At 53.2% G+C, this 24,594-nt stretch overlaps 10 protein-coding genes across 10 annotated transcripts; 6 read left to right on the top strand and 4 right to left on the bottom strand.

Annotated features, from left to right (window-relative positions):
• Nucleotides 1-445: 445 nt before the first annotated feature.
• Nucleotides 446-1,040, top strand: QC764_109180 (uncharacterized protein; the record flags this gene model as incomplete). Its single annotated transcript, XM_062942186.1, has 2 exons — nucleotides 446-451; nucleotides 514-1,040. The coding sequence occupies 2 exons, from the start codon at nucleotides 446-448 to the stop codon at nucleotides 823-825; spliced, it is 318 nt and encodes a 105-aa protein (XP_062805111.1). The 3' UTR covers nucleotides 826-1,040.
• Nucleotides 1,041-2,281: 1,241 nt separating this feature from the next.
• On the top strand, nucleotides 2,282-2,428 carry QC764_109189 (uncharacterized protein; the record flags this gene model as incomplete). The annotated part of the gene is made up of 1 exon (XM_062942187.1): nucleotides 2,282-2,428. The coding sequence occupies one exon, from the start codon at nucleotides 2,282-2,284 to the stop codon at nucleotides 2,426-2,428; it is 147 nt and encodes a 48-aa protein (XP_062805112.1).
• Nucleotides 2,429-2,871: 443 nt separating this feature from the next.
• Nucleotides 2,872-4,462, bottom strand: QC764_109200 (uncharacterized protein; the record flags this gene model as incomplete). Its single annotated transcript, XM_062942188.1, is given in 3 exon segments — nucleotides 2,872-3,294; nucleotides 3,300-3,749; nucleotides 4,086-4,462. Coding segments are annotated over 3 exon segments (1,155 nt in total). The 5' UTR covers nucleotides 4,368-4,462.
• A 56-nt stretch (nucleotides 4,463-4,518) lies between these two features.
• On the bottom strand, nucleotides 4,519-6,517 carry QC764_109220 (uncharacterized protein). The gene is made up of 4 exons (XM_062942189.1): nucleotides 6,187-6,517; nucleotides 6,061-6,130; nucleotides 5,490-5,997; nucleotides 4,519-5,291 (listed from the first exon to the last, which is right to left on the bottom strand). The coding sequence occupies exons 1-4, from the start codon at nucleotides 6,235-6,237 to the stop codon at nucleotides 4,745-4,747; spliced, it is 1,176 nt and encodes a 391-aa protein (XP_062805114.1). The 5' UTR covers nucleotides 6,238-6,517; the 3' UTR covers nucleotides 4,519-4,744.
• On the top strand, nucleotides 6,160-8,855 carry MNN9 (Golgi mannosyltransferase complex subunit). The gene is made up of 2 exons (XM_062942190.1): nucleotides 6,160-8,218; nucleotides 8,294-8,855. The coding sequence occupies exons 1-2, from the start codon at nucleotides 7,121-7,123 to the stop codon at nucleotides 8,312-8,314; spliced, it is 1,119 nt and encodes a 372-aa protein (XP_062805115.1). The 5' UTR covers nucleotides 6,160-7,120; the 3' UTR covers nucleotides 8,315-8,855.
• PEX4 (E2 ubiquitin-protein ligase peroxin 4) lies at nucleotides 8,776-9,608 on the bottom strand (the record flags this gene model as incomplete). The annotated part of the gene is made up of 2 exons (XM_062942191.1): nucleotides 8,776-9,303; nucleotides 9,389-9,608. The coding sequence occupies 2 exons, from the start codon at nucleotides 9,606-9,608 to the stop codon at nucleotides 8,975-8,977; spliced, it is 549 nt and encodes a 182-aa protein (XP_062805116.1). The 3' UTR covers nucleotides 8,776-8,974.
• A 1,123-nt stretch (nucleotides 9,609-10,731) lies between these two features.
• Nucleotides 10,732-13,590, bottom strand: QC764_109250 (uncharacterized protein; the record flags this gene model as incomplete). The annotated part of the gene is made up of 1 exon (XM_062942192.1): nucleotides 10,732-13,590. One exon carries the CDS (start codon nucleotides 13,588-13,590, stop codon nucleotides 10,732-10,734), a length of 2,859 nt encoding a protein of 952 aa, XP_062805117.1.
• Nucleotides 13,591-16,606: 3,016 nt separating this feature from the next.
• CGR1_1 (rRNA-processing protein cgr1) lies at nucleotides 16,607-17,427 on the top strand (the record flags this gene model as incomplete). The annotated part of the gene is made up of 3 exons (XM_062942193.1): nucleotides 16,607-17,005; nucleotides 17,078-17,223; nucleotides 17,287-17,427. Exons 1-3 carry the CDS (start codon nucleotides 16,924-16,926, stop codon nucleotides 17,425-17,427), a joined length of 369 nt encoding a protein of 122 aa, XP_062805118.1. The 5' UTR covers nucleotides 16,607-16,923.
• Nucleotides 17,428-18,073: 646 nt separating this feature from the next.
• QC764_109270 (uncharacterized protein) lies at nucleotides 18,074-19,203 on the top strand (the record flags this gene model as incomplete). The annotated part of the gene is made up of 2 exons (XM_062942194.1): nucleotides 18,074-18,492; nucleotides 18,567-19,203. 2 exons carry the CDS (start codon nucleotides 18,074-18,076, stop codon nucleotides 19,201-19,203), a joined length of 1,056 nt encoding a protein of 351 aa, XP_062805119.1.
• A 3,311-nt stretch (nucleotides 19,204-22,514) lies between these two features.
• QC764_109280 (uncharacterized protein) lies at nucleotides 22,515-24,473 on the top strand (the record flags this gene model as incomplete). Its single annotated transcript, XM_062942195.1, has 3 exons — nucleotides 22,515-22,522; nucleotides 22,571-23,414; nucleotides 23,484-24,473. The coding sequence occupies 3 exons, from the start codon at nucleotides 22,515-22,517 to the stop codon at nucleotides 24,129-24,131; spliced, it is 1,500 nt and encodes a 499-aa protein (XP_062805120.1). The 3' UTR covers nucleotides 24,132-24,473.
• Nucleotides 24,474-24,594: the final 121 nt, after the last annotated feature.

Here is a 24,594-nt window from a genome sequence, read left to right on the forward strand (position 1 = left end):
ATCGAATTGCCTGGGCGGACCCAAGAAATCCAAGACACTTCGGAATCATTTCTTAGCCTTCGGGTCCAACCTGAAGCAAACTGGCGATCTTCGGAACATAGTTACCGGACTGCAAGACATTGTCATCTCCGGCGAGTTCTTCAAACCCTCTTTGAAGATAAGCCACCGAGGAGAACCACAATGCGGGCCGAAACTACAAGACAGATCAACAGCTAATCACCGTATCCGCAACAGGGGGTCTCAACATCGTTATGTTCATCCGAAAACGAGTCCACTTATTCGTTTAGCTCTACAACTATAAAGGGATCACATAGACCCTCAAATTCAGACTGAACTTTTGGAACCTGCAAGCTCTTCAGTCGACAATATCAGCTCACCACAAAATCCATCTAATCACAACCTGCCCAGCTTGCTTTCTCTTGTCCTCTCGCCCAAGTCCAGCACAATGAAGGTATGTCCCTCGATAGGTGCCAACTGCCAATATCCACTTTCTGATCTAGCATGCCTATCCAGTTCTCCCTCCTCACCGTCCTCGCCATGGGCACCGCATTTCACCAGGCCCTTGCCTCGCCCGTTATGTCCGATTCGGCACCGGCCAAACGACAAGACCTTGTCACCCCGTTCGTGATCGAATGCTCACCGGGGACTGTCCCTGGTGGTGGGGACCCCAACGTCTTCTGCTCACGCAATGGGATCTCCTGCACTCTGGATGGAGAGCTGGAATGGACACCTACTACGACGGATCAAGCCCCTGAGCAAGTCTGCTTCGAGATCTGCTATTGCCGCGTCAACGTCATTCTCGACCCCCCTGCCGGTGGTATTTAGGGGCTGATTAGAGGAATATGGCGCTTTGAAGCTGCTGTGGTGCTGAGGGGGTGGTGGTTTTGATGAAGGAGAGGTTGATGTGGGAATAATAAGGATGTTTCTGCTTTGATGGTGTGTAATAGTGGCTTGCGTTTGTTGCGGTATTTGAAGCCTAATCGGTTGATTTGGTGGCTTCTCTCATCAGCTTAGTAGCTTAGAAATCTATGTGAGTTTTGTTACTAATTCATAATCTGCTTTGTCTGATACTACAGCACTGCATATTGGACCGCAAATTTCTGTCCAAGGTGAGAGTTATCATCGAGTTAGGGCACCCTTAAACGTTATATTCTTTCATTAAGTCTCGCCAGTCCTTCTCAAGTCAAAAATCTTCCGTGGGTTGAAACAATCAGAATGCAAAGCAGCATCATCTTCAAACCTTCTTAGTGTGTTACCTGCCTAACGAGAGGTGATACGGACCGAAATATAACACAGCACCAAGCCAAACAACTTTCCCGCACCGCTTGGTTACCTTATCCTGAATCCCATACAATTACGGTATAATGAGAATCTCACAATCTCCACACTGTCGACGAGGACGGTTTCTACATGACTCCCGCGTAGCAAGCTATCTTGAACACACCGATGAACTGAGACAAGGCTTGGTGCTGTCTATTTAGCGCGTGATTCTCACTTGAAGGTCCGCAACGAGATTCGAAGAGACATGATGAACAAACCACAGCTGGGCTGGGCGTGCGATGAGGACGGATCAATGGTGAAGGAGAAGGATCCAAACACATCAACAGGAGACCTTTGCAGATTTTGTGAATGCCTGTCGTCCTAGGGTATCAGCCTGGTATGTTGTGGGCTTGAATAAGAGAATAGAAAGAGTGGTGCTGGATATCTGTGGTCTAATGACGACGAGGAAACTGTGGCTAGATGTGTGGGAAGTGGCGCTGGGAGAATACGAGACTGCCCATATCGCGTGTATCCGGATCGCTTGTGGCTTCTCATCCGTTTCGAACGGAATAAAAGACTCCCTATTGGCATTCTCACCTACACTAGACAAATCACGGCCCATTTAGAAATCAGACCGCGAATAGTTTAAACCCTCCCGCTATCAGCCGGAAGCCATCGCATCAGCCCAACACCCATTGCTTCCGGCAAAGTCTCGTCGAGAGATACCCCGAAACAGAAGGAATGTACACACTAGGTAAGGTAGCCAACACGGCTGGAATGAAGACGGGTTCATCAAAAACCCTGACATCACCGCCCCGATCTGCCGGAACATAAAAAGGGTCCCAAGACAGCTTCGGTCTCACTTAAGCCTCCTTCGGACAACCCACCCACCAACCCAAGAAATCTCCCAAGTCCACCGCCCAAAAATGAAGGTAAATCACCCCTTGTTCCAGCTATCCCCTTCCACTAACAAAAACCATCCAGTTCACCCTCCTCACCCTCCTGGTCCTGGCCCAACGGCATGCCCTCGCCTCGCCCCTCGTCTCCCTCCGTCAAGACCTTGTCGTCCGGACCTTGCGGTGCGACTTTGGCACCGCCTCCATCCAGGCCGACACGGCAAAGTGCGCAGCCGAGGGCGTCTTTTGCAAAGAAAGCATCGGCGTGGTGATCACCGCCGGCACTGCCGCGGCTTACACCTGCCTGCAGCAGTGCAGCTGCGTGTAGCGAACCCGCAACTAGCTACCTAGCCTCTTGGAGGACATGTGTCAGGCGCTTGGGATAATGCATGTGCCTGATGATAGGCTCTTAATAATAATACAGTAATATATGATCCCGTCGTTATCCCCTTGGTGGTGTTTACACCCCCCCTCCCCCTGTTCTGCTCTCCCGGCGAGAGGAAGACAAAAAAAAAGATTCATTTACAAAAACCAGCCCTATCATGTCTAGATAGCTTACCATATGAGACTCTTCCATATTCAGACAGAAACAAATGACATGTCTTCCAGTTCTTCATAAACACTGCCCCCACCAGACAAGAAGAATCTTTCTTGGAATCACTGTCGATTAGCCCCTAAGGTCAAAAACACTTACACCTACCCAAACCAACCCCCCCTACTCACTCTCCTCCCCCTCCTCCCCCCCAGCATCCCTACTCTTCCTAAACCTCTCCTTCCCCGTCGCAAAAAACGCCTCCACCGTCCTCCCATCAAACTTCCTCCCGTGCATCTTGCTCAGACACTTCTCCGCCGCCTCCCGACTCCCAAACTTGACCATCACGATCCCCTCCTCCTCCTGATCATACAAAATAACATTGTTCACCTTCCCCAACGTCTCACACTCCTCCCTGATATCATCCTTGATGTCCAACAGCGCAGCCGGATCCTCCTCCAGCTCCTCCAGCGTAAACATGTGCCTCAAAATGACAACCTTGTCCCACTTCCCCCCTCCCCCACCCACCTTTTCCTCCTCCTCATCCGACCAATCCGCCAACTTGGCCGATAACTTCTGCGTCTTCCTAATAATCTTTTGCTTATCCTGACTGGCCTTCTTGTTGTTGTTATTACCCCCTCCTGTTTCACCCCCCTTCCCCCCTCCCCCCCCTCCCCATCCCCCTTTTCCTCATCATACTTCACTCTCTTATAACTCATATCCGCCGCCTGAACCCTCATTTTCGTTCCCCCCTCCCCAAATCGAAAATCCGTGTCATCCAGCAACATAATCGCCATCTCCACGCTCTGCGGCTTGAAAAAAACCACCAGCGCGTCCCCCTTAAACTTTCCCTCCCCGTCCGTGTACATCTTGATCCTCGGCCTCCCCGAGTCAATCTCCTCGGCAATAACCCCGCACTTTCGCGAAAACAACTCGGCCACTTCTTCGACTGTCGCGTCCGACGGAAGACCAGTGACGTACACGGCCGTGTTTTGTCTTGGTTGCGGGGGCGGGCGTTGCTTCTTTTTGCTTTTTGTTGAGGTGCCATTCTGTGAGGAATCCTGTTGTGGGGGGAAAAGAAAGAAAAGGTAGAGGTATGGTTAGTGTTCTGTCCTTCGGATTGCATGATGGTGGTGCTTTGACATCATCCAGAAAAGAGGAACGGATATATCGAGGCGAAAAAGTTTCTTTATTGTTCTCAGATTGTCTGGTGTGATATGGTGTCTTCCTTCTCTTCGCGTATAGAAACATCATCACGGAGGTAGGTAGTGAAGGAAGGATAAGAAGAAAAAACAAAAAAAAAAGAGAGAAAAAAAAGAAAAAAAAGGAAAACAACACACAGCACGTAGCCGATGTTGCAAAAATGGTGGTGTGTTCGCTCTTCGCGGCAAGCTTACCTCTCTATCATCCCCATACCCCATCTTCCTCTTCACACCCTGCGCCGACCCATCATCATCATCATCCACCCCGGGCACCATGTATCCCCTCTGCTGCTGCTCAATAAGCGCCTCGTCGATGATAGGGATCCAGCGCTTCAGGCCCTCGTCAAACTCGTATTCGGTGCCGTCGTCCTGAACGGCAATGTACTTGTTGTCCAGCTTCGAAAACGAGATGCGCTCGTCCTGATCAAACAGCTCCTTGTCGGTTGGAAACGTCCAGTATTCGGCTTCGGCGGCCATGTTGACGGATGTGGTGGTGGTCAGAAATGGTTTTGGTGTTTCTGTAAAAGGCGAAAAGAGAATCGAGGACGTGGAATGTTTTTTTTTTTGAGAACAGTCGAAACCAGCATTGAAATGACGTTGCGCCGCTTGCGACAAGAAACCTGGGGTACAGCGGCCTTGGCGCGACGGCCCCACATTGAGGTTGGTGGCCCTGAAGAAAGAGATCGGGGCTGGCACTGTTTATTTACGCATTCTACTACCTCTTGGTTTTGTGCAAAGGACAGTCTTGTTATCATTACACATCCCTATTCTATTCATGTCCGTGTTTCTCGACGAGAGGACTATAAACTTTCCCCTTATTAAAGAGTCTCAAATCCAGAAATCAAGACGTGGCTTCACTTCTTCTGCACCGTCTTCTTCACCCCCTCAACGAAAGCCTCCACAGCATCACCACCACCTAGCGGCACAGACCCGCCCCTCACCAGACCACCGTTCTCAACCGCAATACCCAAAGAACCCGCGACAGTAGGCAGGCCGCCATCCCGGAGCGCTGATGTCAGGCTTGCTAGACTTTGCGTAAATTGAGGACTGCGCAGCACCTTCTTGAGGAGAGCGCGCTTCTGCCCGGAGCTCATGGCCTGCTTGGCAGCCTCCACTGCCTCCGCACTGGGCTCCTTGTCAATGTCATCCCCGTTCTCACCCTGCTGCGAGAGAACCAGTACCATGGGCGGGAGGTAGCTCAGCAAGTTGTCGACGTATTCATCTGACGCCGAGTCGAGCATGGGGATTGTAGTCGATGGTTCGAGAAGATCATTGAGCAGGGGATAAAGCTTGCCCTGAGCTGACTGACCATCGCCCCCGCCGAGCTTCTGGTTGGCCTGGATCGAGGCCAGAAAGTTCCGCACCGCATCTGCAGCGTCGTTGTTTGCATTGTTGCTTGCCCTGTGAAAAGACAACACATCAGCACTTGCCCCAACGTTGGTACTAAGATATAACCGGAAAAGTAAACACCAGAATTCGCATTCTTTGAGGGCCCTTTGCTGGCCAAGTCTAGGAAAGTACATGCTATCTGCAAGCTTGTCTATCCTCTTGCGCCAGAAAACCATGATTAAGCCATGCAGATAGAGTATCAACACCTACGCTCTCGCACCATCAGCACCTCCGTCTCTCGAGTCCTCGCCCTCTTGCCGGAAGTCTCCCCCAGTAGCTCCAGGACCGGCACCTCCGCTGCCGCCGCGGTGGTGGGCATGGGCGTCGCCGTGCCCCTCAACGTCCTCCATCGTCTCGTCCTCATCATCACGTCGGCTGTCGTCAGTGTTGTTGCGGACCGAGGCCAGCTCACGGGTCACGTCCACCTCCTCTCCCTGCAAGAGCTGGTCGACGATCTCTCCGATCTTGAGATCCCTGGGGCTGAACCAGGTCGGATCGCCGCTCTGCCCCTGTGGCTTTGACTGGAGCCAGAAGATGTGTCTCTGAGAGGATGAAGTGAACTTGAGGACGAAGATGCGACCGTTGGTCTTGGCTGAAGGCTCGGTGGGGTTGCGGGTGTTGTAAGGGGTGAAGTGACCATCGGTTGGGACCATGACGAGATCAATCTCGGGCTCGTCGAGGGGGACATTTCTGGGTCGCCAGCAAAAGTGGATGAGGTCTAGGTGTGGCTTGTGTTAGCTGGTGTTTGTCGCTGGAGAGCTGGGTGATTGGCATAGCATACCATCTTCCGAGTACAGATAGATATAGCCAGGTCTGGAGTCGGGCTCAACCTTGTAGGGCTTCGAGTTGTGCTGTTGCGTCGTCAGTAAAGTGGGGGATAGCTCGAGACAAGAAGGACCAGACGAACGTCGACCTGGCAGAGGCCCGCCTTGAAGGTGATGATGGGTGTTATCGACATTGCGGGAGGTGCAGCCTGTGGACGAGTGCGAGAATATGTTGGAGTGACGGTGGCGTGATCGAAAAGATGACCGAGCCGGTGCTGAGGCTTGTCGGCGTTCTGTTTCTTGTACAGCTGTTGATTGTGATCTGGAGTTTGTTCAAGTTGCGTTGTAGCTCTGGCTCTGGCGCACTGCTCAGGCTGCCTGCCGTGACGCAGCTCAGCCAGGTCCACAGTGTGCACAGACAGTGTGGATGACGGTGTCTTAGTGCCGTTAGGTACGGCAACTCTCCACGCCAGCAAAGCCCCTGACTGTTACTGCAAACAGTCCCTGGGTTTTTATTTTTTTTATAACGGCCAGACCCTGAGATGGAGGCTGACCTTCGGGGCTGAAGCATGGCCACGCTTTGTCTGACTCGCTATTATAAGACACTTGGTTTTATCTTCACTGAATATCCATACTGCACAGTTCACTGATCGATCAAGGGCCCCTCTTCTAAGCACAGGTGGTCATACACGTACCTACCTGGCAGTAGTGTGCCAAGTCCGCCCCTTGCCATTAATTAAGAGAAACCCAGGCACTTGTCCTTCTCGAAGTTGGCCTTTGCCAGATCCCCATCCGTCCACCTCCCATCGGCTTGGATTATTTTTTTCCAATTGACGAGGAATCGCCAGTTCTTTGGCGAACAAGCGAACAAGCCGCCACCGCCCAACACACGACCTGGAATTCCGATCCTGCGGCCTGTGGTTTCAATATCGTCCATCGAGATTCATTTCGCCAAGCCAACACCTTTGGGTGCGCGCCGCCCGTTGGGAATTTCTTCGATGCAAGTTCGAGTCGACAGACGGTGACGAACAACGACCAACTCTATGCGCCGAGTTTCCCCATATCACATCTAAGCCCATGGCGCGTCCACTGGGGCCGGTTCGCCTCAAGAAGGCGAGCCCAGTCACTCTCGCTATCGGCGCCGTTTTCACCATTCTTGTCTTATACTTTTTAATAGGCTCCTCGGCCCCTGATTTCTCTGCTTCCAGAAAAGCCAGCGCAGCATCTCACCCGCTCTCACCACCCACCTCTCCATTCCGCAAGTCGACCGGAGGAGGGAAACCAAAGGCGCCGCCCGTCGCCCACTACAACCTCAACAATGTCACCATCACCAGCGACCCCCTGGGCAACCGGGAGAACATCCTCCTCCTCACCCCCATGGCCCGCTTCTACCAGCAGTACTGGGACAACCTCTTGAAGCTGTCCTACCCCCACGAGCTAATCACCCTGGGCTTCATCCTCCCCAAGACAAAGGAGGGCAACGCCGCCACAACCGAACTCCAAAAGCAAATCGCCAAAACACAAAAGTCGGGCCCGGAAAAAGACCGGTTCAAAAGCATCATCATCCTCCGACAAGACTTTGACCCCCCTCTCCAATCCCAAGACGAAGCCGAACGGCACAAGATCCAAAACCAAAAGATCCGCCGCGCCGCCATGGCCAAAGCCCGCAACTCGCTGCTCTTCACCACCCTCGGCCCGGCCACCTCGTGGGTCCTCTGGCTCGACGCCGACGTCATCGAGACGCCCTCCGATCTGATCCAGGACCTCGCCGCCCACAACAAGCCCGTCATCGCGCCCAACTGCTTCCAGCGGTTCTACAACACGGAGAAGAAGGCGATGGACGAGAGGCCGTACGACTTCAACAACTGGCAGGACAGCCCGACGGCGGTGGAGCTGGCCAAGAAGATGGGGCCGGACGACATTTTGCTGGAGGGTTACGCCGACATGGCCACGTACCGGGCGCTGATGGCGTACATGCACAAGACGGACGGGCTGAGGCAGGAGACGGTGCCGCTGGACGGGGTAGGGGGCGCGGCGTTGTTGGTCAAGGCGGACGTGCACCGGGACGGGGCCATGTTTCCGCCTTTTTCGTTTTACCACCTGATCGAGACGGAGGGGTTTGCGAAGATGGCGAAGAGGTTGGGGTGGCAGCCTTTTGGATTGCCTAATTATAAGGTATTTTTTTTTTTAATATTTTTTTTTTGCCTTTTTCTTTTGGGAGGGAGAATGTTGTTACTAACGGGAAGATAGGTCTACCATTACAATGAGTGAAACGTTGCAAGATACAGCAAGCAAGAAAGGTAGTAGCACTGCAGCTGCGGATGGGACTGGGTTTCAAAGTCCCGGGAAAAGTACTTTGGGGAAAGGGGGATGAGGTGTGTAGCTGTGAGGGGCTATAATGGGTAGCTGTGCATGTGTGTGTGTGTGTATAGAGGAAGAGAGAGACGAGATGTTTGAAGCAGAAACCATTCATACGAATTTTTTTTTGGTTTAGTCATTTATCAAATGTAAATGCGGGAGGTTAGGGGGGGAGGGGAGGCCGGTCTACTAAAACATAGAGAGGACATTGAAGCCGGGACGGGAACCTGGGTTTGGTGTTCAAGCTTTCAATTGCGAATCGAATTCATGGAGACTTGGGGCGAGCAAGGGGGAGGGGTTGTCTTTTTTGAGTCGTTAGAAAGTTGTACAGATACCACATGATATGATTCAAGTTTATGATTGGGGTATTATGGGGCTACGAGAGAAAACGGGATGAGAGATGATGTGAAGGTCCCCCCCCACATGTATTATCTTCCAGAGTCTGAAAGTTCCAGAGTTGACGATCAACATCTCTTTCAAAGCCAACTCATATCCTACTCCTGAAACGTGCGCTATTTCGATTCGATATCGTTAATCCAGACCTCCTCCTGTCCTATCCCATCCCCAGGTTAGTTAACTCCCCTCATACCTCCCCCCAGGCTGATCCCCAATCCAAAGCTCCACCAACCCCCTCGCGCCAATCTCATCCCCCTCCCTGAGCAGCGCAGCAACGTCGACGTTGAGAGGTGAGTCAATCCCCGGATGATCAAGCAGCATCCTCACTGCCTTTACACACTCCAACACACTATACGCCGGGCTCCAGGCATCTTTTAGTAAATCAAGACATATCTCCCCGGTCTCTAATTTCACGTTTGCATGGACAATCGAGGTTTCAAACTTGATTTCCGGCGGGGAGAGGGGGTACGTAGGGGGGATGGTGATTTTTAGTAACCACCTGCCATCTATCATCGCACAATATCAGCATTTGATCGAGATATGGCTGTAAAGGGAGTGGGGGGGAGGGATAAAGAGGGAAGAAAGACAAACCAGCATATCCACCCCCTAACCCTCTCCCGTTCAGTACCGCCTCCCAATGCAACAAGTCGGTTTGGTCGGGCGGGCCGAGGCGTTCGATCCCGAGTTCTATCTCTTCGTTTGGGGCGTCTGACAGTTGGGATTGGATGGAGGCGTATTCTTTTGCCAGGCGGCGGATTGCCGCCCGAGCTCCTGCGGCTGAAGAGGACGATGGTTTTGATCGGGAGGACATTTTCTTCTGAATCTATGTGGGAGGAGGGGATATCGTCACATAGGTCGGCTGGAGTTTGGAAGGGGGTGGAAGTCTATCGAGGTGCCGTATGCGACGAGGTATGCGGTATGTGGTATGCGGTATGTGGTATGCGGTATGCGGTATGCGGTATGCGGTATGCGACGAGCTAATGCGATGCGATGCGCTGGTGACAGAACCCTAACAGTCGGTGTTCGAATACCCTAATCCTGAAAACAAAAGCTCGCGAATGGATTATGAGGGAATCTTGGCTCTACTTGTCGTCGTTGTCGTCTTCAAGAAATAAATGTTGATGATTGCTAATCTCCAACCAAACCTGTCACGGTTCAGCTCACACGCGGGCAGCAGCTCAGCTGAACACGGCACGGCACGGGCACCCATCCACCCCCACACCACCTCCGTGCATCGGACCCGCTGAAACTGCCGAACCAAACGGCCCCAAATTACCGAGGCACCGTACCGTACCTCGCCCTGGAACCTGGAGCACAGTGCATGGTTTTCAGCATCCCAAACCCCCGAGTGCCAGCGGGCTGATCATACATACACATCCCAAAAAGGAGTCCCTTCCACACCTCTACAAAACTCAAAACCATTGCGTCGACCTCATCATGCATTAGATGCGTGAACCGCCCTAACTACCTCGCTATGGTCGAACACATTGTGTGCATTTGATATGTCCAGAGAATCAAAAACCATCGTCCTCCCCCAAATTTGTGAATCATATGTCCATCACCCATCATGTCCTCCCCTCCTACCTAGCCTCCTCCAGCAGGAAAAAAAAATCATAAAGAAACACAAGCAACCTTTGGCAATTGAGATCATGTTCATCTACAACTTCCATGCAACCTGGTTCTCATGCGACCAAACACAAAAAAGAACAGAAAATAAGATAAACAACGCCATGCTCCCCGAATTAGAAACCTCACCCTCAAAGTCATAATCCTACATAAATTCCCAGTACTCAAAAGCCACGCGAAGTAACGAACGGGTACCAATTGTTGTCTTGTGATTCATTCCCGAAATAAAAGTCTTGATCATGGCAACCTCGTAATCAAGCCATCTATCAGAGTTGTGTGTGATGCGTATGCCGAGACGCCGATGCGGCTTACACCGCCTCGTTATCCTTGGGCTTCCAGAACTTCACCATCCTGCTCAATCTCTTGGCTTTGCTGACTTTGGACTTCTGCTCTGGCTCGCTGTCCAGAGGAACCTCCATTGACAGCTTGCTCCGCTCGCCATGAGAGCTGCTAATCAAACGGCTCAAGCTGGCCAGACTGGAACGCCTTCGCCCAAAGGCAGTCGAAGTGAACGAAGCCGGCCGTGGCAAGTCGTTCAACGGCGGGTTTCTTGCCTGGGGGTGCTGGGGGAACAGGCTTTCGCGCGTCATGGTCGAGTTGCTGCTGGTGAGCGAAGGGATATCATCGACCGAGATGCGCACTTCCGGACCAGGCTCGCCCAAGAGTAACGACTGGAAATTATCCTCCGTGATGGATGACGGCGCTGTCGAGATCCGATGGGCGTCGTACGACATGGGTGTGCGTGGAGATGGGAATGCCGATGACTGCGTCATGGAAAAGGGGCTGATGGGAGGCATCGAGGATGGCGGAAGGCTCAGTGGCCCAACATCGACAGGCGCCAAATCCTTGGGACGGGAAACGTGACGTGGGGATGGTGTGGTGGATCCGGAATAACCGCCGTGAATCGAAGAAGAGTTCCTCGGGGTGCCCGGTGCAACGGCAGGGACGGTGTCCGGAGTGTCGCTATTCGCCGAGCCCATCGTATAGTCAGGCACCACAGTAAGGAACGCCTTCCCTTGCTCGCCATCCTGAGAGGTCCTAGCAGCGGGAGACTCCTGAGGGACGATTGGAGAAGGTCTCGCTTCAGGGGCAAGGCTTGTGCTCTCAGACTTTTCCACAACAGGGGTTTCAACCAGCGGTGTAGATTGTCCAGCGGAGCTCTTGCCGGAATCACTGTCCTCCTCTTCTTCATCCTCCTCAAACACATCTGCCATGGTGGAGCTGCTTCCAAAGCGTCTGAACCCAAGCCTACCGCCTTCAAAAGGCACCATTTCTGGTGCGCTTTCCGCACGGCGATGGTGGTAGTGCATGCCCGGGCCAGTGAAGCGGCTCATTCCGGCTGCGCTGTGAAGCTGCTTCTTCACGTTGCCACCGGCTCGTTGCGCCGCCTCCCACTCAGGGTTTCGAGGCAGGGGCGTATTGAAAGGACCAAGAGCCGCATCAAGGTCAATCATCTGGTACGACATATCCTCATCAGGGACAGAGACAGGCTTGGGGAATGTCCAAGACTGGAAATCTCCTGTATCCGGGGATTCGGTGACGGTGAAGGTCGGAACGTTGATTTGCGCATCGGTCGAGTCTTGCTGGAGAGCATCGACTTCCTCCAGGAACCGAGGTGGAGGCGGGGTTGGCGTTCTCCTCTTTTGCTTTCCGTAGCGATGTTTGGACTTGCGAGAAAGAATCGTTCCAGCCCATGTTTTGACCTTCTTTTGCTTCTTGCTCCTCTTCTTGGTGAGTGGCTTCATGGTGTTCAAAACCACGTCCGGTTCAAGAGCCATGTCGTCCATAAACTGTTCCGCAGAAACGCGCTCAGGAGCTGGCGAGTTAACGTGAGAACTGGAGGCGAGGGGGCTCTCTGATTGAAAGCGTGTGGGCGATCCTGTTGCCTGTGAATCACGACCCTCGCGACCAAAGAAGGCCCATTTCTTGCCAGACCGAGTTGGGCTGGGTGTTGCCGGACTGTGGGGAAGAACAGGAGGGATGGCACCCAAAAACGGGATTGATCCTCGTCTCCTTGGCGAAGATGGAGTAGGCTCCTCTTCCTGAGCACTCAAGGTGTTCTCCAACACCGCCCCAGCTGTACTGGGCCGGCTATCGCTCATTTTGGCAGCTGGGCCGCCGAATGTGAAAGGTGTGCTGAAATCACGCTCACCGGTAGTGAGCGAGATGAGCGAAGAGATGCTGCCCGAGACAGAGTGTCCAGGGCGGGCGGTAGCCGTGCTGGAGGCGTCACTGGAGACCAGAGAAAGCGGTCTGGGGATATACTCCAACGTGTCTGAAAATCCCACACGGTTTCTGGCCGGTGGCTTGGCGTCACCTTCCACGTCGGCCATCGGGACACCAGTGAAGTCATTGGGCGCCTCCGATGGTGATCCAATGTTTGGCTCCGATTTTCTGCCCTGCTCGGCAGTCGGGAAGTCCTGTCCACCAGGGCGATTCGGAAAAACAGGGCTGGCAGGAGCGCTGCCTCCCCTCAAGTTGGGGTTCGGTGGTGGAGGCAGAATGATGGAGGAAAGATCGTGGCTGGATATGGCGGCAGATCGACGATGAGCGTGACCTCTCCGTGGTCTTGTGGGTTGCAACATCGGTGAGGCCATCCCGCTTTCTGGTTTTGTCGGGCTGACATTGGTGATCGTGATGGCCTCCCCGTCACGAAGCTTTCCTCCAACAAATTCGCTTCCGCCACGACGATGTCCGTGGCCACCAGGTCGGGTAGCAGCTGTTCTTGGAGAGCTGGGAGCAGAAGGTGACTGCGCAGGGCTGAGGTAGGCGCTTTCGGGACTGAGGGTGGACGTCAAAGAGGCGCCAGGGTTGAAGGAGAAATTGGGAAGCGCTGGCGTTCGAGGCTTGGAATTGTCAATCTCTTTAGTCAAATCCAACCCTGTGATATGAGGCTCTATCGCAGATCGCGGCCGTCTCCCAGTAGCGCGCGAGAAGGTGGATGGGGCCGAAGCCGAAGAGGATGAAGGTCGTGCTGGAAACACGAATGGCGGGTTCGGAGGAGGCGGAATCGTTCTCGGCGATGTCTGTGGGCTGGAAGAGTAATCATCGTGGGGACCCATAGCGTCGGGGTTTGTGGAATCCGCAAGCCGAAGCATCGTGAGGTTGTTGAGGCCGTCGGCCGTGGGAGCATCGACCATCATATCGGAACCGAATGTGGTTGCCATCTTTTCAAAGCCGCTCTGCGGCACCAGAAACGAATGGCAGGGTCAGTCCCAAGCAACTGACATGTGAACGTCGTCGAGAGTAAAAGCGATCGCTCGGCAAGATTGATGAGTACCGAGCTGTGCGATCTAGGACCCAACCGGGTTGGTTGGGTTGGACGTCTGGTCGTGAAAATTAAATGATTAAAGACAGTTTGCAACCTGAGATCTAAATGGGGGTCAGCAATGACCGGAACCACCGGACACAAAGAACGTGTTAGAACAATCAATCGTGACAAGAAGAAATCGAGGCAATTGAAGCGATTGCGAAGCGCAGGAGTAAACAAAAGCAATTGAGTTCCTCTCGAAGAGGAGGCAGACTCACCATCAATCGGGATCTCGGAATGGCTGCAAAGGGCACTGGAAAGAGCAGCGAACAAACAATGAAGCAGCAAAACGCTGTTTTTCCCAGACGAATCCAAGGCGATGAGGTGTTTTTTAAAGGAGTGGACGGTCAACCCAGCGCAAATCTCGAGATCTGCCACCGGAATTGAACCAAGTTGTTTGGGGGGAGGGGGGGGTCGACAGAGCGACGGGGGCGGTGGTGAGGAAGAAGGACGCGGGAAAAGAGGATGGAGATTGGGAGTGGTAAAAGAGAGGGCGAGGTGAACCGAGCACACAACACAACCAGAGAGAAAACTGCGGGTGGGGGCCTAGCGTTGTTGCGTGTGCCCGGGAGTGCGTGAGTGCAAACAGTGCCAACCCCTGGAGCTCATACCGTGGTGAGCCTGGGCGCGCGCGGGAGCGGAGCAAAGGACAGGTTTGGGGCAGGGTGGGTCCAGGATGGATATGAACCGAACACAGGCTCGCTGTGCTGTTCATCTGATTTACCCCAAAACTGATTGCTGTTTTGCTTCAAGTACCTGGAGATAAAAAGACAATAGCTAAGTACTGCGTATGATGGGGGCAAGGCCAGGGCAGCCACTGTCCCCGGCATTGACACCTACCGTCCGTATCTTATCCTATCCTCCATACCAACACAGTAATGCCGAGCAACCACCAGTTCAACCACCAATCATCCCACGGCAACAGAGTCCTCCACGCCTTCAACTCCCTTCTTGGAGGCCGATGCTACACACAGTCGCAGCGGAGAGGGGATCGCGTACAGTAACAGACAAGTCACTTGCATATGTGCCTCTTCAGGAACAGGTATCCAAACTACGGATTGCTACCCCAGATCCTGTCTCAACCACCTGTGATTGCCAGGCTCCTCCTATGGACAGATGACTGCTCGGATGAATCTCGAAGATCCCGCCACTGAAATCTGGCGCTCAGATGCCGCTCCCCCTCTTCTTGATGCCATCGCCATTGTTCCGTGCCCGAGTCAATTTCGTATTGCCTGTATCGCAGCGCCCCAGATTATTAGATGGAGAGCTACGCGACCGTCTGCGCCTCATCACTGTCGCGTTCAATACCCCGCTATTGTTCATGATTACAAGAGGCCAAGTCCCTGTGACCCGCAAAAATACAGCCGGGATGCCGGCTCACAGGCCAGGTGATGGAGCGTTCCTGAATGCCCCTGGCCAAGTGACAGTAAGCCGGATTTCGCACACACTGTGTATCTTCCTGCATAAACGCCGCCGTCTGGTGTGTGTGCATACCGGGGAGCGGTGAAGGGCAAGGAACATTGAGCCTTCTCTACCTCTGATGCTGTCAAGTGGCAGAGTACAGAGAAGAAGGGCAAACCAAGCCCTGATCATTAACTATCACGAAGCAGGTTGAGGTGTTGGAACATTTTATCTGGCCTGGCTGTATCAGCCTTGTGCTCAGACTTGATTCCACTCACGATCTGAGGTTTGATGCATCTCTCTCAATGATTGAATGCTGGCTCGCTTCAACAGTCATACAGATCGGCCTTTGAACCGAACATAGGCCCTGGGTGGCGCCCGCGACTACTGCATGCAATCGGTATCCTATCTCGTCGGTCCCTGAGCTTGGTTCCTCCTGGTTGCTCAAAGGTTGCTGTTTTGATGCGCTGTTCGACTCTGGATAGAACTCCCTAGGCCTGCAGAAGGCCGACGCTAGACCCTGTCGCTAGATCGATCTCGTCGTCCACTGTGAGCTCGAAACGCCCGACTAGCCAGGTGGGCACGGATCTTTCTGCATGCGCCACTCACATTCAGCCGGACGCCGTAAGGCCCAGATGGCGACACCGAGTTGCTGCATGCGTGCACCACCATCTCGCTCGCAGAAGTGTCAGGACAACATCACCTGTCATCCGGACAGTTGGCGGGGATGACATGTCAGGCGGGGCTTATGGTTTGACAGCCCGAAGCCTCATCCATTGTTGCTGACAAGTGACAACCACACAAAGCTGGGCCGGCTGTGGTCTCTCATCTCGGAAAGTCACTGGCGTACCATTCCACGAACACCCAAAGTCTGTTCGTCTCGAACTCAAAGGATGCTCCTGTTCGTCAGACAGGCACACTTTCGTTGGTTGTCGTTTGTTTATTTGCAAGGGGCATCGAGGAAATACCTCAAAGCTTTGTACACCCAAGCCGAACCAGTCTGGGCGAGAGCGGTCAGGTCTGAATGACTGAAGAGGCTCAAACTAGAATTTTGAACATTGTTCTGGTCTTGTGCCAGAACTGCGCAGTCGTTGGCTGTCATGGAATGCCAAGTTGATGAAAGTAATGTCGGGTGTTTCTGAGTATTCCTAGTCATATAAAAGGGCTCTGCTAAGAGGAATCTCGACGGGCCGTGTTGACACAAGGCTCTCATTTCCCTGGGGAATTGCTGTGAACAATAATTCGTACAATAATACTAAACAACCCACGGAATCCTCGAATCGAGCTGCGTGTTTCAATATTGAGAAAAGCAAGGCCATGAACCCCTCCACAAGGCCAACACCACTCGATGCCCGCTCCGTGACTGGTGCCGTCGCATTCACCCCGCGCCTCCGCACCGTGGTGGAGAATGACTTCGAACGATCCCTGCAAAAAAGCAACGGAGTTGCGGAACATGGAAAGGACTTTGGGATTGGCGATGGAATTGTTTGCTGAACGAAATTGCGGTCGTTTGGAAAAGCGTAATTACGGATTACGTACATCGCGCGAGATGAAAGCAGGGGTACCGCGGACGAGCACAGCCACATGTGGCTTTCAACATGCTTCGCCAAGAGATCTGGGACCAGGGGGCCCCACAAGGGAAACGGCTGCCCCGCAAAAGATTGGAAATTCTGCCGCCCAAATTTTTAGAATCTCGAGATGTGTTGACCGCCTTCAAGGGCTGACTTGTAGGTAAGGAGCTGCGTCCTTCTTCAGTGCTTCATCCTCCCCGCATCACTCTCTATCAACAATGTCTGCGACAACAACAGAAACCACGACGGCGTCGGCGCCAGCGACCACCGCAAGTAAGCCCTTGGGCATGCGCGTAAATGGTTTGTCGATTTCCCATCTCTCAGCCTCTTCTCGACGGCCAATCTAAATCGCAATGCTGACAACAAGCACAGGCAAGCAATGGCATGCCCCAAAGAAGGCGTTCCGCCCAACCAAGGGTTTGACCTCGTATGAGGCGCGCGTCAAGTTGAGAGCGGACCAGGCAGCGATGAAGGCAAAGGAGAAGGAAATGAAGGAAGAAAAGGAGGCTGAGCGCAAGGTGGGCATCGCTCTACACAAACTCGGGATATGTCGGCAGTCCAAGCTAACTCAACATCTGCAGGCACGAATGGAGGCTCTCAAGGCGAAGCGCGCGGCGAAGGAAGAGAAGGAACGATACGAAAAGATTGCCGAGAAGATGCACAAGAAGCGGGTGGAGAGGCTGAAGCGCAAGGAGAAGCGCAACAAATTGATCAATTCGTGATCGCGTTAATGAGCAAGATACCCTTTTGATTTATTCGATACCCCTACGCTACAATGTTGTCGATAACCTGGAAACGACATCGACACAACTGCTAAGGGCGGCTCTCCGACGTCCCTCACCAGCAACAAACGACGACACAGAACTGAAAAGGGCTGGATGAGGGGGTGGCGGTCGTGAGGTCTACACTATCATCACATAGTTTGGGTAGGGACTTGCTTGGACAAAAATCTGGCAACCGTCCTCCAAACCCAAGACTGTCGTTGGACCTGCCTCGGGTTGTGTTGTGCAGGCTGAGTTGCTCTAGGACATGGAAAGTCCCAGGGTTACTCGTCTTTGGATCCATGTATACGGCTCAACATAGACAGTGAGATATTATGAGAATCTATTAAACCCAAAAAAGTCCACTGCCCTAATGCATACCAATCTGCCTTATCTGAATGTGCTAGACTGCGAGGCGCCATCACATGCCGGTACGACACACAGCTGGTCCCTTCCGTCAACCAACCAGGTTGTGCCCCACCCCGCCCAGACACCAAATGCAGCCACCACGGTGCTTTTGACTCCCGCCTAACTTCACAAGCTTGCATCGAAACCAGGGACTATCGTTGTGCGACGGCGGCCACCCAGCCCAATTAAACACAGGACGATGTCTCAATATGCCGTGGAGACGTCTAAAGTCCCCTCCCCGGGGCGCCCGCGCCACCAAATCACCCGCTCCATCTCCGAGATATCGTCGCCAATCCGTCTCCATCGTCACCACTCGCATCGCGTCATCCGAGAAAGGGAGCGCGACGCTCTCAGCCCCATAACACAGTCCGCGACGTCACTCCAACGGCCGTCACCGCAACCTTACGAGGTCTCTTCCAAATCTGCAGGAGGCACCCCGAACATTAGCCCAAACCCAAGTCGACGACCCAGTCTTCTCTACGCCTCAGCCGACGACGAAGGGATGCCCGCCAGTCATGGACCAACGCTTGTGTCGACGTCTGCGCCTGCCTCGATAACGAAGTCCTCGGCCGAGGTTGACTTGGTGAAGGAGCAGCAAAAGGCAGCTGTAAGAAACAGGTTGGTTTTCCTTTTCGCCTTTTGCCATCCGCTTTCTCACACATACGACTAACCGCTGCTCAACACTCTCCCAGTGGACTCCAACGATCACTTAACGAACTAGAAACCTTTGCGAGTACGACTACTAGGCGCCTCGACGAGACGTACTATTCGGTGGAGGAGAAGCTGGGGACGCTTCAAAGCACGATTGCGGCCCTCAAGGGGCTCGCGGAGCTCTCCAACCAGCTCAACAACAGCTTCAGCGCCGAGGCCGAAGAACTCGTGGCGGATGTCACCTCGCAGCTGGATGCGCTCGGTAACTTTGAGGACCAGCAGCAGCGTATCGAGTCGTTACAGAATCGCATCAGCACAGGCCGGGAGAGCATCAAGTCGCTGAGCGAGCGCGTTGATGTAGTCCGAGCACGTATCGAGGGCTGGGAGCGCGCAGACAGGGAGTGGCGGGAGGCTGTTAGGAAACGGCTCACGGCTCTGTGGGTGGTTGTTGTCACGGTTGGCCTGGTGTTGATTTTGCTCATGATCAGTGCCCAGTATGTCCGGGAGAAGCCTGGGGATGGGGAGGTGAAGCAGCTGGCGGCCACGGCGGCGAACCAGTGGGGTTCGGAGGGTGTTTCTACAGCTGCTCAAAAGGATAAGATTGGTTTGAATTGGACGGAAACGTCTGAGCTCTCATCTCGCGCAACCGAGATGCTGCGAGCTTTTGATGAGCTGTAGGGACGGGAAAGGGGGGTTGAAAAAGGAGTACAGCATGCATGTCTTTGATTTGGTCATTTGAGCTTCTATTTTTGCATTGATACCCAAGCTTACCTGGTAACAGAAGCAGTCCTGCCTTATTACATACAGTTTCCCGTTCAAGGTACATATCAAGAGGTTCTTGAAGCCTAGTTTCTACCCAGCTATGTCGACCTGCCTTGAAGCAACCATATCGGATATCGGCAGTTGGGACAAGCGAGCTCCAACCATACCAGGATATGACTCCCCACCATAGTGAGGCCTCTCACTTATATAGCTCCACAGTTGGATCGGATTTCGGAACAGGCAGTTTCGACTTGAACTTCTGTTTGAAATCTGCAGTGGATCATGGAATGAGTAAGCCCAGATTGGAAGTTGAAGAAACGCGCGGCCAAGGTTGCTTGGAAAGTAGAAAAGCGGCGCAGAGTTGCCGGCCGCACAGCATTTTTCTGTTGGGCGCTTGCAGTCTGGGCCCTGAATGTTGCAAAGCCCAGCGGGGACGTCATCACGGGTGGACTTAGCGGCACCCGCGCCACCAGACCACATGCGTCATCGGTCGCACTGGCGGGGTGTTTAGAGTGCCAAGCCTCACCTGGGAGGGAGAGCTTCTTGTGCGACAGAATGCGAGAAATGTACTTTTCGGGCCTTGGATGCCGGCTTGTGTTGTAATTCGATTGGTGATTCCAAGAGATTTGTGTCCTTGCTGCTTTGCCAAGTGCTGCTGAGCCTTGTTGCTGTTGTTGCTGCTGCTGCTGGTGCTGCTGCTGCCGCGTGCTTTCCAAGGTTGATGTGGTGGTTGGTCAGTGGTCATCTTGAAATATTTCCATCACCGGACCCCTGGGGGGAAGTTAGGCGCTTGGTGAATGCTGGTTGCATGTGTCAATCTCCATTAAAAAAGTATCCGTTTGCTCCGTACCTACATATTTTACTATACATTGGACCCCTTCTTCTTCCATTCATTCCTACGCCATTGAACGAGCGAGCCGGCCGAGTATCCGAGAGACGAACGGGCTTTTTGTGTTTGCTGCTTATTATACTTTTTATTTTGAAGAGACATATAGGTTCCTCTTGCTACTACCTATTGCTGTTCCGTCAGCTGAGGCCTGTTTATTGGGAAACTGTTGGCCTGCTCCTTCTTCCACAAGCCAACCAGCCAGCCAGCCAGCCAGCCAGCCAGCCAGCCAGCCACCTACGCTTGTCGACCGAACAAAAACCGAAAGCGAACGTTTGTTGTGCGCGCCGCATACGTACCGCCGTTTCTTTCACACACGGCCGTGCTGAACGCCATTTTTGGGGCCTGTCATTTCTGTTGGGCAAAGACTGTGTTGTGTACCAAGAGAATTCCAAGAGCTTGGTGGAATCTTGAGTGTGTACAACACTTACCCCGCCATAATTCATCACACAACACACAGAGAGACGACCCCCTGTTCAGCACAACGCGGGCGGTTCCAGGTCCTCATAGAAAGAAAGAAAGGCTTACCTTCTTTTCTTGCACTCCATTGCTGGGCATCTTGTTCTTCTTGACCGAACCTTTTCGAACGCGCGCGAAACAATAGACGGGAATATTTGGAGGTGCTAGCTAAAGGGAGGTTTCTGTGGTTGCTGTTGCAATGGCTTCTTCTACAGAGGATGCGACAAACAAGGGGACGACGAATGGGCATGCGGTTCGCCCTGGGGGGGAGGAGAAGAAGAAGGAGACTACACTTGCCGTGAGGACTTCGGGGACTGCTGTTGCGTCGTCTGGGCCACCGTCGCCTGCGCATACTTTGACGGGGAAGCAGGAGCATTGTGAGTTTTTGTTGCTGTGATGTTCTTCACCTCGAAAGCATAAACTAACATTGGGATTCTTTTCTTCTCTGTGCAGACCTCAAACGCGAACTTATTTCCCAGCAAGTACAATGGGAAGTCTCGGAGCTCAACTCGCCGACGGCGCTGAGGCGATTCGGGGCGCCGTTCAAGTCGCCGTTTGGGGAGGTGTCGCCGCTGGATTCGGAGCTGCCGATTCTGAGATATATCTTTGTGCACCATATTCGGGAGTTTCCGTTTTTGGACAAGGCGAGGGAGAAGGAGTTTTGGCAGGATAAGTTACAAGTGGTGAGCGATGGCCTTTCTGGGGATGCTGGTGATTGTCTTGTAGAGGGGAAGCTGACTTGTGACGGGTAATAGTTTCTCGAATCGTTCGCCAGCAAGGGGATTTCCTCCTCGGAAGACAGATTAGAAGAGACCAAGAGGAGGAAGCTTGCTGTGAAGGCGAAGAAGATGGTGGAGTTGATGATGGTATCTGGCGTGCCGACTTCTTCCGGGTTTGAGGAGAGGATTCGGTTCTCGGAGTTGGAGATTGTCGATGCTAATGCGATTGAGACGGGTGTTCTGTCGTCGATGCCCGAGGGTAACTACCTGAACGGGTGGGATGTCAATATTGCTGGGGTCAGGATAACGACGGCCCGGAGGAATATCAGACAACACAAGCATGCCGTGGGTTTCCCCTGGTTGGCGTGGGTTCCTCTTTCGGGTGGTTCATCGAGTGCTAATGAGGGTGAAAAACAGGAATTCCTGCTTCGAGTCAAGCGCAAGGGCGGGATGGAGCAGTACATTGGCCGGAGATACGGGGACTTTGCCAAGCTGCACAAGAATCTGAGAACTGAGCTGCCTGGAAAGGTGCTGCCTACGCTGCCGAACAAAAACAAATCTAATACGACGACCACGACGGATAGTGTCAGTGGAGACAAGGACTCGGAGGCTTCTTCGATCTCGTCGGTGTCGACGCAGTTGCCGCCAAGTAGCCCGGCGAGGGATAGCTTTAGTCACCAAAGCGAGACGGGTTCGAGACTGCTTTCGGTAAAAGGTTCGTCTCTACCACGATTGAGTTCATGACGGAACAGCGCGTTAACGATGTGCCTGATAGATCAACGGAGTGGAAGGCTTTCGCCGAGGGTTTCGGTGGATGGGAGACCCAGTAGCCCTGGTGGGTTTTTGGGCTCGAGGAAAGAAGAGGTGAGTTTCCGTTGAGACTGGGCAGCACAGGGACCAGGACTAAAGCATGATAGAACGTCGTATTGTGGCGGGAAAACCAGAGAGTGTCGCTGCGTGCGTTCTTGCGCTCGCTGCTTCAGAACCCACAAATAGCAACTACCAAGTCAATTGAGGAGTTCCTCACAGGTGAAGCTACCAAGCTTACGGATGCGGATGTGGAGGATATCATCCGTCGCAAGAACTTGGACAAGAAGCGGGTGGAGGAACAGAAGCGCTTCTATGAGATTGCGAGGAAACGGGCGGCCGAGTTGGATGTTTACATGGAACAGTAAGCTTGCCGTGAGACGCCGCCAGGAGGGAAGCTAACTTTATACAGATTCCGGCAAGACATTGTCGAACGCAATGGCCTAACGATGCTGTTCAAGGAGATCAAGGACAAGGAGACGATTCAAGACCTCAGCTTACAATATCAGAAATTTGCCGAATGGCTACGCATCGAAGTTGCGGCTACGATATATCACCTCTTCCTCGCCGAAGACAACTCACCAGAGTTGTTTGCCCAAGCGAAGAGGATTCACTCTCTGATTCCCTACACTCTCATGAAGAACGCCATCCGGATAGCCAATCCAGCAGCCGTCATGTCCCACATTCTGGACATCTTCCTCGCCCAACCCTTTGGCGCCCGGTCGTTGATGCAAAGGATATTCTCCCTCACGTTGAACGACGGCATCCGAAACTTTCAGCGCTCTATCGACGCGCTCGCAGCCAAGATCAACGACCAAGTCTTTGTCGACAAGCTCAAGGCTTACAGCGACTCGGAGGAGCAGGTCAAGGTGGCCATCCGGGAAGAGGCCGAGGCAGAGCAGATTGATGTCATAGTAGTGATTTTGAGGAGTGACTTGCTCAAGCCGGCGCTGAAGCCGGCCCAGATTGAGAGGCTGTATAATGCGTATGTGGCGTTCAACAGCGCGGTGGAGAACGTGGACGAGGAGCTGAAGCAGGGGGCGCAGCTGTTTTCGTATCTGAAGCAGTTGCTGAAGCTGCACATGCGGCAGAGGGACAAGGCGATGATGCTGAACTTGATTGAGGAGCCGGTGACGCTGCAGCTGTTTAGGGATTTGTTTACGATCTTTTACGAGCCGCTTGTGAGGGTGTACAAGTCGGCGAATGTGTATAACAGTGTGACGGATTTTGCGGCGTTTGTGGATGATTTGATTCAGGTAAGTTTTACTGTTGTTGCTGATGATGATGATGATGATGACGAGGAGATGGCTGACAGTTGGAAACAGGTCGTTGAAAAGTGCCGAGACCAAGACGCTTCTGCAGACCCTAACCAGACCGTGCAAGCCTTCATCGACCTTTGCCAGCGGCATGAGCACAACTTTTACAAGTTTGTCCACGAGGTTCACACGCACGACAATGGGCTATTCACGCAGCTGATGGGGTGGATTGAGGGCATTCTGGAGTTTTTGAGGCATGGCCCCAAGAACGGCAGTCTGGATATCAACGCCTTGTTTGAAGGGGGTGTCAGCACTGGAGTTGTCGACAAGGACAAGGCCATTGAGGAAATTGACAAGTTGATTGCCTGGCAGGAGGCCAGAAAGAAGTGGCATCACGACAAGACTAGGCAGAAGATGGCTGCGGAAGGGGGTGGCCCGGGGATGGTGGATGGCGTGCCGATGGCGTTCAAATCGAGTGATTTTGGGTTGAATGAGGATGATTTGGAGGATATGGCGTATGATGACGATTCGGAGTCGGAGGCGGAGCTGGAGATTGAGGATGAAATGGATCCGATTGAGGCGGAGAGGAGGAGGAGGGCGAGGAGGCAGGATCGGCTGAGGAGGAATGCCGGGGAGCCGGAGAAGCCTCAGGTGGAGGAGGTGCACAAGCTGAAGGAGAACTTTTTGGTGATGTTGAGGATGGTGCTTGCTGAGTAGGATGAGGCGGTGGCATTTTTGGGGAGGAGGGGGGTGGGCATGTGTAGTTGGGGGCACGGGACTTGGGAGGGGAGGTGTCATCATGGGCATCTGGACTGGTTTCTGGGGGGGTATGAGGTGAGGTGGAGTATTTAGAGGGGTGATAGATGGGATCTTTACTACAGTGTTAAGAGGCTTGTTGTTGAGGGTAAGGTAATAGGAGGGTAAAGGGGGATACATTCTTTCCTATTTATCTCCATGTAGTTGAAGAAGCGATAGCTTTTTGGTGGCGTTGGTGGGGGACGGCGGTCGTCCCAATCTAATAGATCAGTTTAATATTTTGTTTACTGTTGACTGTCATTGCACCAGGTAACGGTGCCAACCCCTGAATTATAAATCCGAGGCTCCCTATAGGCAGTTGTAGCATGCATGTCACCCAACGGCCGGGCAGGGCGCCGGGCTACTTTTGCTTGTATTCATGTCA

Source organism: Podospora pseudoanserina, chromosome 1 (genome assembly GCF_035222485.1).
Source record: "Podospora pseudoanserina strain CBS 124.78 chromosome 1, whole genome shotgun sequence".
Lineage (NCBI taxonomy): Eukaryota > Fungi > Ascomycota > Sordariomycetes > Sordariales > Podosporaceae > Podospora > Podospora pseudoanserina.

Coding starts and splice junctions, on each gene's coding strand:
- QC764_109220 (XM_062942189.1), bottom strand. CDS start 6,237: ATGTCGATAACACCCATCATCACCTTCAAGGCGGGCCTCTGCCAGGTC. Junction 6,131..6,186: donor CGGGCCTCTGCCAGGTCGAC/GTTCGTCTGGTC, acceptor ACGACGCAACAG/CACAACTCGAAGCCCTACAA. Junction 5,292..5,489: donor GGTGCTGATGGTGCGAGAGC/GTAGGTGTTGAT, acceptor GTCTTTTCACAG/GGCAAGCAACAATGCAAACA.
- MNN9 (XM_062942190.1), top strand. CDS start 7,121: ATGGCGCGTCCACTGGGGCCGGTTCGCCTCAAGAAGGCGAGCCCAGTC. Junction 8,219..8,293: donor TTGGATTGCCTAATTATAAG/GTATTTTTTTTT, acceptor ACGGGAAGATAG/GTCTACCATTACAATGAGTG.